The sequence below is a fragment of the Wasmannia auropunctata genome, unplaced genomic scaffold (assembly GCF_000956235.1).
Source record: "Wasmannia auropunctata unplaced genomic scaffold, wasmannia.A_1.0 LD336000.1, whole genome shotgun sequence".
In the NCBI taxonomy this organism is placed as follows: domain Eukaryota; kingdom Metazoa; phylum Arthropoda; class Insecta; order Hymenoptera; family Formicidae; genus Wasmannia; species Wasmannia auropunctata.
Genome location: NW_012026890.1, coordinates 2,548,427 through 2,564,040, shown reverse-complemented (window position 1 = coordinate 2,564,040; position 15,614 = coordinate 2,548,427). Strand labels below are relative to the sequence as shown.

General features: G+C 39.0%; 1 protein-coding gene across 6 annotated transcripts in view; it reads right to left on the bottom strand.

Moving 5' to 3' along the window:
- The window catches only part of LOC105453348 (tensin-1), a 173,683-nt gene extending 158,508 nt beyond the window's left edge, over nt 1-15,175 (bottom strand). For 4 of the 6 annotated variants that reach the window (XM_011695211.1, XM_011695214.1, XM_011695213.1 and 1 more), the window contains exon 1: nt 13,346-15,175. In XM_011695211.1, the coding sequence (XP_011693513.1) occupies nt 13,346-13,438 (93 nt within the window). In that variant the 5' untranslated portion in view covers nt 13,439-15,175. The remainder of the gene's footprint in view (nt 1-13,345) is intronic. The other 2 variants (XM_011695219.1, XM_011695225.1) reach the window with 2 other exon arrangements.
- Between the last annotated feature and the right edge of the window lie 439 nt (nt 15,176-15,614).

The following is a 15,614-nucleotide window of genomic DNA, read 5'->3' as shown; positions in this document are numbered from 1 at the left end:
GAATTCTATCGTAATAATGTCACGTGTGATTAAAACGCACGATTGTAATTAATCCGTTTCCGCGAATGTTGTATTATACGAGTGCAACGAACGAATCTGACACTGAGAAGAGCAGAAGGGAGCCTGAGAGTCTCTCTCTCATAACTTCGTCATTGCACATCGTTGATGAATGATATATTTTATTAAGATAATGGATCATCCTGGATATTGATCGTAAAAATTGCATCAAATATATATTATACATAGTTGATGATAACATGATAGTTATATAAAAAATGTATGCATATACAAAAATTAGAGAGATTAAAAATAAATAGACAAATCTAATATCTCATAAAGATCTATTATTGCAAAAAGGAGCTAGAGCTAATTAGTACGAATATTTAATCTTGAGATTGAATATAATAATCTAATAATTGAACATTTTGTACAGAAATTACTGAATATTTTACACAGAAATCGTTGTTGCCTTAAATATGATTTTCAATATAACTCTAAAAGCAATAAATATAAATTTTAACTGAAAATAATAAATATGAAGTATAACTGAAAATAAATAAATAATAAATAACGCATTAATAAAAAAATAAATAAAAACGTTGACACGCGTCAATTAATATGGAGAAATGCAAGTCAATGTTTCATTTAATTAATAAATCAAAAAGTACGTCCGTGAAATATGAATTGACATTCACTTACATCACTTACGTTCAATATTTTCACGTCGTGAGGAACGCGTGTGTGTTCTGTAGGAAAATCACGTACGATAGTCCAGTTAACCGGATTTAAGTAGAGGTGAAATCCGCTACGGCTCGCGTCTCTGTATAAATCGAGACCCCGCGATCGACGTGACGAACGTGGGGGGAATAGTGCGGTCAAGACATAACCGGAGATAATGACTATAATGACGTAACGTTCTGAATTGAAGAAAATGTAGTTTCAACAAATTGCGCGGGGATATCGCTGGACGGGGATACGCGTCACGTGAATCGCGGTTATTACGGGAATGCGGTATTGATAGTTGCAGAAGCGATGGGCTTTTGTGGCACGTTACACCTGCGGTTTCATAACTAGCGATGTAATGAACAGCACCGTTGATATGCCTTATTGATATCTGTAATCTCGGAAGTCGTTGATTTCCTCAATTCCTGATAGGTTCTCCTTCTATTGCGGAAAATGTAATTACCGCAGTAACGCAACAACTGGTTTCTCGCATCGCGAACGAGTGTTTCGCTGTACTCTTTGTGCTTCAGTAAAATTAAAATCTTTTCTTATAATCTTGCGTTGTATAAAGAAATTTTATAACACAAAGTATCTAAACTTTAATAGTTTTTTGTTGCATAATATATTTTTACATGAGAATATACTTAATAATCTTGCATCTTTTGCATTACATTATATTTGAAAATTCGATGTCAGAATTGTATAATTTTTGTATTTGATAAAAATATATTGCAAAATTAAAAATATTAGTCTTCGTAGACAATTATCAATAACAAGATGAATGATCAGGAAAGGAATAGTCTTTTCAATGGAGAAGACCGAATCTCCGGTCTTCTCAATTTGAGATTCATCCGGAAATTCCGTCCCGTAAATTAATTCCAGCCATAAATTCTGATCTTCACCTTTGTTCTCTCGAGTAGCAAAAGGGATCGCGCGCCGTAATCGTGCTTTTCGTGGGAATCCAAGCGGTCGTCCTCGCCGTATAAGTCAGCACGCGACCATTACGTACACTTTGATCCTTCGGCTCGATTGCGCGGCCCTTGTCGGGGCTAATGGTCCAAACAGGAAGCGCAAGCATGCTTACACATTTATCCAGACGATCAAATTCCGTTTCCGATGCTTTTCCAATATATAAAGCCTTTTTTAGACAATTAACATAAAGATTTTTTTTTAATATAAAAATTTCTGTCTAATAAAATTATCTTCTAGATTTATCTCTATATGCAGATTGTAAAGCAATAAATATTTTATTATATAACAACGTTTAATTTATAACGTTAGTTCAAATAATAATCTAGATGTTTTATGTGATATCGGCAACTTTATAATAATTTTTTATATATAGTCGCGAATAAAAAAAAACAGTACAATTATTTTTCATATAGTCCATTGCTAGAACTTTCAGACAAGAAGCAATTCGATCGTAGGGATTTTCCAGCGATTTACAGCGGCTTTAAATTGCGCGCATCTCTTGATATCAGCGTACTTCGTCTAGATAGTGGTCCAGCGTTTAGTGGCCCATTATCCTTAGGCCCGTTCTCGATATCGTTGATGAAGTGAAACGCCCAGTCGGCAACCGTAACCGAACGATAAATCGTGCGGCTAAGAGCTCCTCCATAATTCTGGAAACGACTATGCAATCTATACTTTTAGCGTTGAAGGGTTTATCTGTTATTTAGTGGTTGATTATTCATCGCTGAGAGTGCTATAGGTTAATTATGCCGCATCTCGAAAATGTTAATTCCTCTACGGATTTTTATGCGCGAGAAAGTTTGGGATCTCTTAGATTGAAAAGGAATCTTTTTATAAGTAGGAATTTAAAATAATTGTCGATTCACATTTAAAAATAAAATAAAGTTACATGATTATTTAAAAACTCTTTTGCTCGACGCATATCTCGAAATTGGGTGCAGAAATTGAATCGCGAAAATACAATTTGAGAAAAGAAGATGGAAAAATTACAGAAGTGTGTGTGTGTGTAAATCAGTCATAAATCAAGAAAAGACATTGTATAGACGAAGGTGCCACTGAGGAACGAAGCTCGCGTATCTGATCGATTTAGTTAAAAGCGTCTTTACTGTGTTATCCTCTGATCTTCACCTTTCACCCTCTTATACATAGTGGAATATGTTCTTTGCTTTACTCGGCACCTTCTTGCAGCTCTGTTCCCCGCAAGATGTACGACGGCAACAAAAAGAAAAACGCAGTTATTTCTTGTAAAAATAACAGATTTCTCGATTTTATTTTCAATAACCACAAAATATTCTGAATCACGAGAAATTAGCTATATTATTCAATTTTCTTATTCTAATTTTTATTAAATTCGCTCGCATTCTTTACTAGATTCATGTGAAGAAAAGTAAGAATGTCGTTAAAGTCGAACGTAATAGTCGGTCTTTCGAAATCGTCGTCGTGCTTGCGACACTTGTCTCTTCTCGGTGAGTGCGTGGGCGTCCGAGGGAAAGGACTACTACCGGGGTTTGTTCACCGACGCGGAGGCCCTTAGCCTCGCATTCTCTGATGTGCCGTTAATTGTGCGCGAAGGAGCAGCGCACGCACATCCATTCATTACTACTGTTTATTTCATCCGGCAGTCGCGCTGCGCACGGTTCTCTACACAACAAATTCCAAGTCCCTTTCCCTCGGCTCGTCCTCATTATTGCCGCTCGTCCTCTTCTGAAATCATCCGGTGACCCCTTGCCTATCTCGACGATACCGTCGCGACGGTGGACGGAGGTGGGTTCGCCGAGCTGATTACCAGGCAATGATCCAACGGTCGACGTGAATGCGGAAAACGGAGTTACGCTCGGGAAATATTCCGGCACGATCCACAACTGGAGAAAATATAATTACGGGGCTCGCACACGCGGACCAAAGGTCGCGAACGCGCCGCTCTGTGCGCTCGCCCTGCGGGTCCGGTCGCTTCGCTGCGATTTCGTTCGCCTATGCTATCTGCTTACGCGATGCACGACGCAATTCCGTGTATTCCGAAGAGCTGCACCAAGAGTAAATGCGATTACATGGGGTCGGGCGAGATTGCGCCGTTGTTTGCACTTCGGATAAGTGTACGGGCGTGTACGATTTTATTTTTATCCACATTTTGTTGATTTATCTAATAAGCAATCTCGAGGAACAAGTGTCCAACAAACGAAAAATAACTGTGTCGCATTTTTTTCCGGATTTAACATCGTAGTTTAGTCGTTTATGAAATTTAAACAACGTCGCGTTTATCATAATTCGAAATACATGTAGATGGATTTTTACAAAATCCTATTTGCTTCCTGGATCCTCGGGTTCTTTCTATTCGTTATCCGCACATTTATGAGTCACAAGATAACTCCATCAACGGGATTGTAATAAAGTAATTAGAAGTAACTTATTGCCGTAAGTACCATAAGAGCATGGTACTACAAATAATCTGTTTATTTGAACAAAATCGTGCTCGTTGCAATATCCCGCGATAAACTGCGACTCTTATCGACGTCGTTCAGAAAAAGTGGTCTGACGACTGCGCTGCAAGTACACCGCATTAAAAGAAAAACTCACTTAATATTCATAGATTGGCTTTTACGATCTCATCTGGTCGATCTCGGCGCGATGTCGACCATTGTTATTCGTCGGCCAATCGAAATTAACGATCGAAAAAATGTCCTTAACGCCCGTAATTAAATTCCGTCGTTTGCGCCGCCACGGCCGCGCCGCTCGCGCGTAGTCCCGCGCGAAGATTACACGCTCTTGGCGGGCGGACCTCTCTCTAACAGGGAATGATACGATCACAATAAACATAACCGCGCTCGCGCGTTAAGATATTGAGGCCCCGCGAGGAGGCCGCCGCGCCGCACCGGGAACGCGGATAAGATGAAAACGAGAGAGATTGACGACGTGAACAGTCGTAAACTATTTTTGTCAGACGCAGCTAACCGATCATAAACTCGGAGCGCGTCGTCGTCGTCGCGAGAAATTTTTCCCACATAACGATCGGCTCAAGCCGATCGTAAACGCTTTGCATTCGCGAGGAATAGCGCGGGGAAACGCGCCGCGCTTTACTCCCTGACATTTCCCGGTATTGTCTGGCGGATTATCATATTACACACGTATGCGCGACGGCGCAACGTTGACGCGCTCTCGGATTTGCTTTTTCGCTGATATGAGATATCCGCCTGATGGACTATTCGCGCGCTCGCGTAAAGAGGTGTGTATTCACTGCCACCGTTTCGCAATCGCGAGGCGTATGTAAGTTATATTTGCGCAGGCTGACACATCGGCTATTAATATCGATATAATATGAATACTTAACGAGATTGATCTCACACACACACACACACATACATATACACACATACGCGCGCGCGTGAGAAAAACATAAACACGGATGATTACGTAAATATTTTTTAAAAGATTGTAAGTTATTACGAAAGAGAGATATATTCAAAGATTAATAAAATAATTAAATCGGAATATAGATCGTTATTACATTATTATTACATTATACCAAGGGCAACATCGACAGATGTGGAATTTTAAGCTTCATTCGACATATTAACCAAGCGCGTGCCACACACGGAGCTTTCGATTCTTTTCGAAGTCGACGGCGGCTCGACGAAGTGGCGCATCAATTATTCAAAACAATAAGCCAATGATTGGACGCCACGCGCACGGAGGTCCTGGCTCCTCCGTCGTGCCTTCCTCATTGCCATCGCTCAACGTCCAGACTCCAACAGGTATACAGCAGACTGACGTCTCTCTTTCACAAGATATGAGACACAATCGGAAAAATCGTGATCGATGAGAAATAGCGGCATCGTCATTGGAATTTGTCATTTCGCATCGTTAGAAACGTGTAATTAATATAGCAGAAATCATTTTGCATGCCTAACGTTAATTATACTGTATTATACGGGATGATTATAGGCTGTTCGATGAAAGTACCTATAATTCGCAGGATCCTACGTAAATAGGCGTTTTAAAGAAACCTTGGCTTATTGCATGTGAATAATAAAAGTTTACTTGCAGCGAATGGGTACCAATCAATGTTGACAACGTGCAGTTATTTAGAAATTAAAGATCATGTAAAGCTAACAGTCCTGCTAGGCTTTATCGTTAAAAGATATGATCCTTTTTAGACGATATATAATTAATAATTTTATTATTTACGCGATCAATGAACGGTTTAGTACTCCATCCGTAAGCGATCACAATTAAAGCATACGGTAAAACCCATTGTTTCATTCCCACAGTACATTGTGTATTATTATAATATTTGACATTGGCACGAAACACTTCCTGCCCACAAACATCAATTAAACTCAAGAGAACAATACGGCGTGTAACTTCATAGTCGACCGTGGAACAATAACGTATACGAATATAAAGTAAATATCGCAAATTTTATTAACTGATTGTCACGATGACAATGGACAATCAAAATATGCCAGACAGATAACAATACCATAAATTTAAAAAAATAAATATTAAACAGTACCATAATTTTGCAAAATATTAGCTAAAGAAACGTATTTAATATTAAACAGCTATAATGCATTATATATACACATTATATTCCGCACCTATAAACATGGAATAAAACTTCTAACGTATAAAATTTTCGCGGCATTCATTTTCCGGCCGACTAGAACTCTCGCGGAAAGTTTTACTCGGCATTATTCATGATTAATGGCGAACATTGAAAATTAATTCGAAAAAGGGTTAAAGGAGCAAGACATTAGGAGCACTCTTTACGCTACCTAATACTGTTTCACCAGGAAAGTTGGCCCTTCGCGGACAATAACGCGCGCGAGAATACGTCGTGTGTCCTAATTGTGGAACTTTTAATTGCGAATCGTCGTGCAAGTGCAATTAAGGAATCTCGAGAGAGGTCGACCGTCGCCATCGCCAGTGGTGCCGGGAGTCGGCCGTGATATCGCGCGATTTAATCTCCTTGTATCTGTCCGTTCGTCGTTTTTTTCTCCTTTTTAAGCATTCCCTACGACTTAACGCTCATTAAGAGTCTCTTTAACACCGTCACGCTCTTTCTTTCCGCCGGATATCGCTCGCGCTTAATTTGCGACAGTAAAAAGTAGAAAAGCGACTCGCTGCGCGCAGCAAGGTGAGCACTTGATTGCCATTCGTAAAAATCCACCATTTCGTACTTTATAGAAGTTGTTACACATATATTGTATATTGCATTTATTAGCACATTTTTATTTAACCAAATAGAAGTACAACATTAATATTTTTGATAAATTCGATTCGGAAATGAAATAGTCAAGTGTAAAAATGGTTCATTCAAAGGGAACTATAGAAAAGATGCGTTTACCTCAGAATAAATTTTCAATTTTATTGGCAATAAAATACTTTAAAAAAAATGTAAATAATTTATGCGGTAATGCTTGTTTTCAATTATTTGGACATATTGCGCATATCTTCACGGAAAGACTGACTCGTACATTTGACAATGCGAACTATTTATATTGCTGTACAAATAACGCGAATATTTCAATTTACATTTAGATCACTATTGCACGTTATCTCTATTACTGAAATTATATAAACACATCAGTTTGACGTTTTAAATTAAAAGCGCATCCCTTTGAGTGCCAAGCATTCGAAGAGACAAGAAATTTATTAATGCAATCACCCTAGCCGCCACTCGGAAGCTCGCAGCTTGCAATTCAATTTAATTGCAGACGGGAAACGAGAGTCACTCACTTATAATACAACTTTAATCTCAAGCGAAGGCGATATAATCGTTTTATGAAGTTAAGATCTCGTTTCTATTAATATCATTATTATTAATGCATTAAGGCACTTTCTATTATAGTCGCCAAAAAATAAAGTATAATACAACTATATTATAACTTATAAAACTCATTATATTTTAATGTAATAAATTAATTAAATTAAACATAAAATTAACAAAACATTTAATAAACAATAGAATATTAGACATTTTGAATATTTAATATTAAAGTAAATTTTAATATTCAAAGAAAATGCTACATTATAATATTGTATATTGAGTTATCTGTACGCAGTTTTGGATATTATAAAGATATGCGCGACAAAATTGGCGGATAGGTTCAAAACGACAACGTCGCCACGAAAGCAGACAAGAGAACAAAAAAATCGCGTCGTTATTTTTAACGTTTATATTCGGAAACGAGGGAGTTCTTGTCTTTGTCCTGCTATCTAAATCGCCGTAGACGTCCCTGGTGCCAAAAATAGGACAAGGGTGAAACTGCGTAATTGACTGACTCATTCTAATCTCGTTAAGATGATTTAGCCTGAATTTGGTCACGGTTAGCATCAATATTGAAAAAAGGATTAAAGAAGTTGCGAGCATTATAAGAAGATATTTACGTGAGCCGCCGCAACTTTTAATTAAAATTTTCAAAAAATTTCAAAAAAAAAAGAGGTCACATACTAGAAATGATAAATTTGTAAAATTAAGCATAATTTCCGTTTAAACTATTAGCGCTCAGATATTGTGTGAATTATCAAAGTTACAAAATACCGAGATCAGTAAATAGACATATTTCGCGCGACTGTTGATTTTTGTATTTTGCATAACACTGGATCTATCAAAAACTTTCATAACCGCATATTACGACCGGTCGATTCCTGAAAACTCCGGCGGACATGATAATCTTCGTCGAAAGGTCAGCAGACACGCTCACGATTTCGCGCAGACCCGCAGGCTTGCATTTCGAGTCGAAGGATTAGGAAATTCACGTAATTATCATGGTCCATGGTTCATCGACCTGGCGAATGCGCGTAATAGTTCATTACGCATTATACACTTGCTAGACTTTTGTATAAACTGATCCGCTTTAAAATTTAGTTTACATGCCCGGTTAGAGACGTTCTCGTTGCTACACCTATGCCTGTATTATTTTGGGTAGGTATCGAAATAGGCATGGAAAAGCTAGGTAGTAAGGTAATATTGTGACAGCGCCCACGAGGTGTAAGAAAAATACGTGTGCGAAGAGCAAACAACGTAAGGTATTGAGCAAAGCCCGGAGTAAACGTACCGCATGCGTCGTGAGTTGGTGCGCGTAGGTAGAAAACCGACAACGTGCGAAGAAATCTAACCTTTCGTAAGATATTGCATCGCTTGCTTTGCTAACGCTTAAAAAAGTCGGATGGCGTTACAAAACTAACATACAGATAATTATACTTAAAACACGGTGTGATAATATAATATTTCGCGTGATAAATGATAGAGGGAGGAGGTACATTCGCTTTCAGTTGCCACCGAAACTACCGTTTAATTTCTTCTTTCTATTTCGACAATCTCTACACTCTGTTTTCTATCTCTGCTATTTTTCTAAATTAAATTATATGCATTAAAGTGCATAAATACTCTCTCTAGAATTTCATAATTGCGTTGTCGATTAGGACCGCTATCAAACGTCGATTAAAATTCCGAGACGATAATGTCTTCCCGCATGCGGGCAACGTCACCTTTTCGTGGTGGAACGAATCGGCCGCGTGGGCGAAGGAAAAATCGGCCGTAGGCCCCGAGGGCCCGCTAATTTAATTGCCGGTCTTTACATCGCGAGGGAGCGCGCACCACGACGGTGTGGGCGTATATTTCGTACGCGCGTGCATATACGCGTGCACGCAGGTGTACCGCCGTGGCGTCTCTCTCGGTACTGATAATAGTACGGTTATAATAACAGAGAGCCGGCTCTCGCGCACACCACGAGCCGGCGCGCGGCGCAGTGCGGCGCGTTCAGAAACGCCGACGCGCTGCCGTTGGAAAGCCGCGGCGGTCGGACCGGACTTGAAGCACCGGCGGATGCATGTAGCGGGAAAAACATTTTCTCGTCTCGTATACGTATCTCCCATAAAATTATCGTTCACAAACTCATTCAACTGCTGTCGTAAGATCCTCCAATCTTCTATAGGGTGTCTATATATGAATGACTAAAAATTATGTCTCTTTACAAAGATTCTGCATTGCTGTAGAAACTTTATATTTCTTGCGATTATTTTTTTTTACAAGTTAAATATAAGATTTAAATATGGCTGAGGTAATATTTTTCGTAATAAGTTCTTCGCAATATTTCAAGATGCATTGAATTATTAAGAATTGAGAATCAATTGTGATCTCATTCCAGCTTCAGCTAATGACTGCGTTGCAGGTCCGACATTGATTCGGCGTGCAGTTCAATTGGCTGAATAATGGATTTAAATATTCATAGAATTATTACTAGGCATCAAAATCCAATCATGATCGTAGCGAAGGCGCTCTCAAATTATTTGTGATTTTCACTTACGTACGCGGTCTAGTCAATTGTTTATATGTTTAAATATAAGAGTTGGATATCAGCTAAGAGAAAGAATATTTTAAATCATTTAACAAAAAAGATGTGAAATTCTATTTGTGGAAACATGTAATAATTCCATTTATTAAGTTATTATGTTGGGGGAGGAAAGAATATTTGTGATTAATAAGCAATACTTTTGCAAGTCCAAGATTTTTTCGCTCGTATCCATTGCATATATATATTCGCGCATGACACTAACACATACGTATCGTTAATTCACGTTTCACATATTTGTATCGTTTTACGCAGGTAGGAATGACGCTCAGCTTGTAATCGTTCCATGGAATATCGTATCGCGTTTAAAGTGCTGCTTTAAATGAAAATATCGTATAGCGTGCCTCCGCGGGTGGCTTAGTGTTATTTGATTGCCGGCCTCTTAACGTTTTTTTTTTCTTTTTGTACCAACCGACGATTTACTCCCAGTGTATTTCCGTTCGCGATTAGCGTTATTGAAGCCGAGATGTCGAGTCGAATGGAAAATTCTGCATGCACATTTGTTGAAATTGAATTTTACCTTCCTTATTAATTCCAGCAAATTCGCGTAATTGATTGAAACGATCCGACGGAACGTCTACTGTTTCACAATGAGCGATCCGGCCGCTCGATTACCGCTAAGTTTATTTTTGCGATTTGCAAAACGCCCGCGCATTTCATTGTAACGGCGACGCTGCGAACGATATGCAAATACGGAAGCGAGTGACGTAAATTGATCACGTAATGACTCGCTCGCAAATTAACTCGTCACCCGCTCGTCGCGTCGTCATCTCGCGTTTTTCCGTACCTCATCCGCAAAAGAAATTCGACTCGCGATCGAAATGTACAATTAGCGAAATCGCCGATTAACATTTATTTTAGCGCGGCAGTTTATCGCTGATGACATTGTATTTTCGTGTATACGTGTGCACATCTGTTGGGACAGCTTGTCCGACGCACACGGTATGCGGCGACCAGAAACTTGAAATATGAGCTCTTCGCACGAATGCCGGTCTCTCGTGCCACCTAAATAGAATTTTTTGCCTTCTAAATTGTAATTTCACTCCATCGTTTAGAAAATATGTCGTCCCTGCATTTCAATATTTTTTTTCCAAGAAATAGTGTCATGATATTCCGCAAAAATGCATACGTATAATTGATTTCCAAATATAATTACTGGAATCGGCTTCCGTTGTGATTAGCAATTAATTCTTACGATTTATCCCGTCGTACGTTATTGTTATTGGCAATAAATTTCTATAACTGTTGCGCGTGTTTTGAAACGAGGGAGGGTTCAAATCACGTCATGAAAATATTTTACAGAAAGGAAGACACCAATTTAAATTAAATGTCTGAATTCTCGTTATACGAAATGTATTAAATCTGAATAATGAATATTTATGAATATTTTGTATTCGAATAATTTGTAATGTCTGTGCTTCCTCAGAATTCCGTGAACGTGCCCGGAAATTGGTATCGCGCGCTTTTGTAGCGATTGCAAAACAATATCACAATGATATCGCGCGGCGGTCGTGCAAAAGCGCGCAATGAATATCACGACTCCGAGGCTCGTTGTAATTTTAACAAGTGGCTAACACCGCGTCTGTTATTACCGGCTTAATTGCCGGGTCGTGCCCGAGATATCGTCGAATCGATGATGGTACCCGCGGGGCGTCCGACGGGGCCCGGAACCGAGGAAAAAGGCCGTCCTGGAGAATTAATAAATCAGCTAGTCGGCGAAGAGGAGAAATGTTGACCACCGCGGCGTCCCTCCATCATCTCAAAGATTTCGTATCTCCCGATCTTACGGCGTCCTCCCGGGACGAACGAAACTGCCTAATAACCATCGCCTTAAGCGGAAACCCTCCTACATTCCGTCGTACTAACGTTGAAGACAGTCTTCTTTTTTTCTTGTAAGTCGTACTACTTATTAACGGTATAATCCACAGATGTCTTTTTATTCTATATTCTTTTTCTTTTATAAACTTATCGGGGTATTCGATATCCCGTGTCGGTGATAATGAGAAGGGAAATGGACGGTGATAGAATGACAAGTGGTAAACAACATTAATGGTAAACAATAAATATTATCGCAGTATTATCAGATCCCGTAATTTAATTTTATGTCGCTTCTCGAAAGGATATAGTTATAATGTGCGTCAGGAGCGGCATAAATTGAGACAAATAAACCATCAAATAAAATTCATTTTGCAAGATTATATTACTGTAAAAAATTTTATTTTATAATACATTTACTGTGAAAATTTAATTTCTATCGGTGATTTTTATTTGCGAGAACTGATATCAACCGCCAGTTTCAAACGAAATAACAAAAATTCCTTTTCCGATATATACCTTATAACCTATCTGAATCATTGCAAGGTTATTTTCTTTCTTTCTTACAATTAGTTATAATCATTTAATTACTCGGCACGATCGTACTTATATACTAGGCATCGTTTTATGAGTCAATCAAGCGAGTTAAATTTTCCTCGTACATAAGAGGAGAACACTACAGTTCCGTTCACATATCGTAAAGGCAATAAAATATTACAAGATATCAAGGTACTTTTCCGCTTGGTTCAAGTTGCCCATTGGAAAGGAAACAAATTTGATAGCCACAAAACAGAAGGGCCATGTGCTACCACATTAGATAGATTGACTGGAGTAATATCAGTGTTCCCATTTCTAGCCCCTTTATAAATTCCATTAATGTCTATCGGATTTTTAAACAACGTATATTGGAAATTTTACAAACATAAATTTACATTTATATTATAAAAATTTTCAATATATTTTATATATTTCAATTTTCAGTTTTCAATATATATATATATATATACTATATATTTTGTATATCTTATTAGAGTAATTTCTTTTGAGAAGTAATATGTTGTATATATATATATATATATATATACTATTTATTCAATATCATATGGATGGGATTATCTCGTCGTTTAATTTTTAATTCACTTCATTATGTCAATGTCCATAAAATTTTAATTAATTAGTCCTTACAACATATTACTTCTCAAAAGAAATTACTCTAATAAGATACACAATTAGAAACGCGCATTTTATTTGAATATAATGCGCTTTTTTATTTTGAGAATCTACTGTCTTATACTTTGTTCCTAACTGTTGCTTGTAGAGAAACTCTGTTAAATTCCTAAAAAGTCGACGAACACAAAGAACTGTAGTATTCCGAAAAATTCCTCGGAAGAAACGACTCAGATATATCGAACGGTCGCTCGATTCGTCATGAGATTCACCACAAGAAAGTCTTGCGGAAAACTTTTCAAGAGGAATCTTACCTTGACAAGCAGGTGGATCGGTTGACTGACGCTGAGTGGCTTGCCCCTCCTGGCCTTCCCGCCTCCACCACCCAAACACTTTATCCACGGCATTCCTGGAGCGTTCCCTCGCCTCTGCCTGTTATTCGCAATTCCCTCCTTTCTTCCTCCTTCGCCTTCGTGTGATTCTCCTTCGGCTTCCGTCTTTTTCTCCGTTGCCCTAAGATTCCCAGGACTTCTCACTTGTCTTCTCGAAACTCCCTCGTGTCCGATGCATCGCGCGCGACTTATGACGAGACTTACTCCAGTTCGAGGAGCTTACGATCGCAGATTTTTTTGGGACAAATCTGTCATACGTTCGTCGGGGAAATCGAAAAATCAATAGTTATATCTTGAGAGTCCTAAAGACTTCACTGATAATTTGACGTGCTTCTGAATTCTTTTAATGCTTCCCTTATTACTCGACGCGGATAACTTTCTTGAGAACGTTATTGCAGAGATTCTGAAGATAGTTGTTGCACAATTTACGAAATTTTTTCCCCACTTGAGCGAGTTCCAAAGAGAATGTTTTCGTACCGATGCGATTTATATTTTCACGGTGAAATAAATTTTTATTTTACGAGATAGATACTTTCAAGTTGTTCACAAACAGGATTTCCGCGATTCTAGTCTTCGCATTTTCACGGGAGAGTTGCCGCCGGGCGGGAAACTTTCAGTGGAGTAAGTGCGCGCGCGGGTGAGATTGTGAAGATCCTCCCGGAACACTTGTAAGGAATTGGTTTCGTCTGGAAGCGTAGTGGTGTGAGTTTTATCTACGCGGTAACTGTAGACGCGCGCTCGATCTCTTCGGGAATTTGATAATAGCCTCGTTCACACCCCCGCGGAAGTATCTTCAGGGTCAATCGCCGTAAACGTTTTTTAAGAATATCTACAAATATCCCGCGTGAGATAAGATTACGTCTCGTATAATCTACCACCCATTGAGAATTCTTCTCCGTCTTCTGTGCTCTTAGAGCTCTGCTTGAAAACGCTTGTAATCGATTCTGTAGAAAAGCGACAATTCGAGCAAAGCGGTAAAGCGATACGAGTATAGTTTCGATTAACTACTCTAGTAAAAGCAATCAGCAGTGCAATGAATACGAATTTCATACAGTTCGTTCGATGGAAACATTCAATTTTGTTATTGCTTCGTCATACTCTTGTTTCTGTTAATTAAAATGTTTGTCACATTTCACTCGGGCGTAATTGTAAGTGTTTAATTATTTCCCACGGTAACTTTTTTTATTATTAAAGTCCTGAATTTAGCGTTGTTTTATAGATAAAGTATCGGTTTGTTCTATTATTTTTAATGTTTGTCCATCAAGTAAAAGTAGCAAATAGATTGGCACTCGTCGAAATTTTTAATTTATAATTTCAGTTCGTTTGATTTTTCAATTTTTTTTTTCTTTTTTCGTTTCGTCCTGCGTCGAAGATCCACGAGAAAATCAGTGCACATCGATTTCCCGCGTCGATGGAATTAAATCCGATGGAATGCCACGATCACATTAGACACATCCCACGTACGCCGAGAGCCGATCCCGCTTGATTTTAATTCTGTCGCACTTCCGGCGCAATCCAACACCATTCCTGTCGCTCGACACGATAACGTGAGTCCACAACGGGAGGGAAGAAACGGGAAGAAAAATGTTGTCACTTCGTAGCTGCGCGCGAACGGAGTTTTCCTCCTGGCTTTTCCCTCACGTGGCACCGCATCGGCGTAAAACGAGCGACGTCCGCTCTCGCGCGCGGCTCTCGCAAGACTGGCGGCTGTCCAGTTCGCTATCGTCGATTTTATACGCGCCTTGTCAGCGCACCCGGACTGGGTCGCGGGTACGCGTTATCGCGGAAAACGTTGAAGACGCCACGCCGCTTCTTCGATCGATCTTTCACTCCCGCGACGCAGCATGCATCGTATTATCGAGGAAAAATGCACGGTGTGCAAAATTTGACATTTTGACGTTTTTACAAGGAAAAAGAACCTTTGAGAGATCGTGCTTTATTAAATAAAATTATCACGTGATTATTAAAATTGTCAGAACGATCAGTGTTATTGAACGATTAATGTCGATTGAATTGCAACAGTTTCTCGCACAATGGCACAAAATGGCTTTTGCTCGAAACACGAATCGTGCTCCGATTTTCGGCATAAGACTGTCATGAAATATTCATAAAGTCATTATCGTTTATCATCGTTCATTATGGATATATCAAAGGCTTATTACATTATCGTATTGCGTTACACGAGTATGCG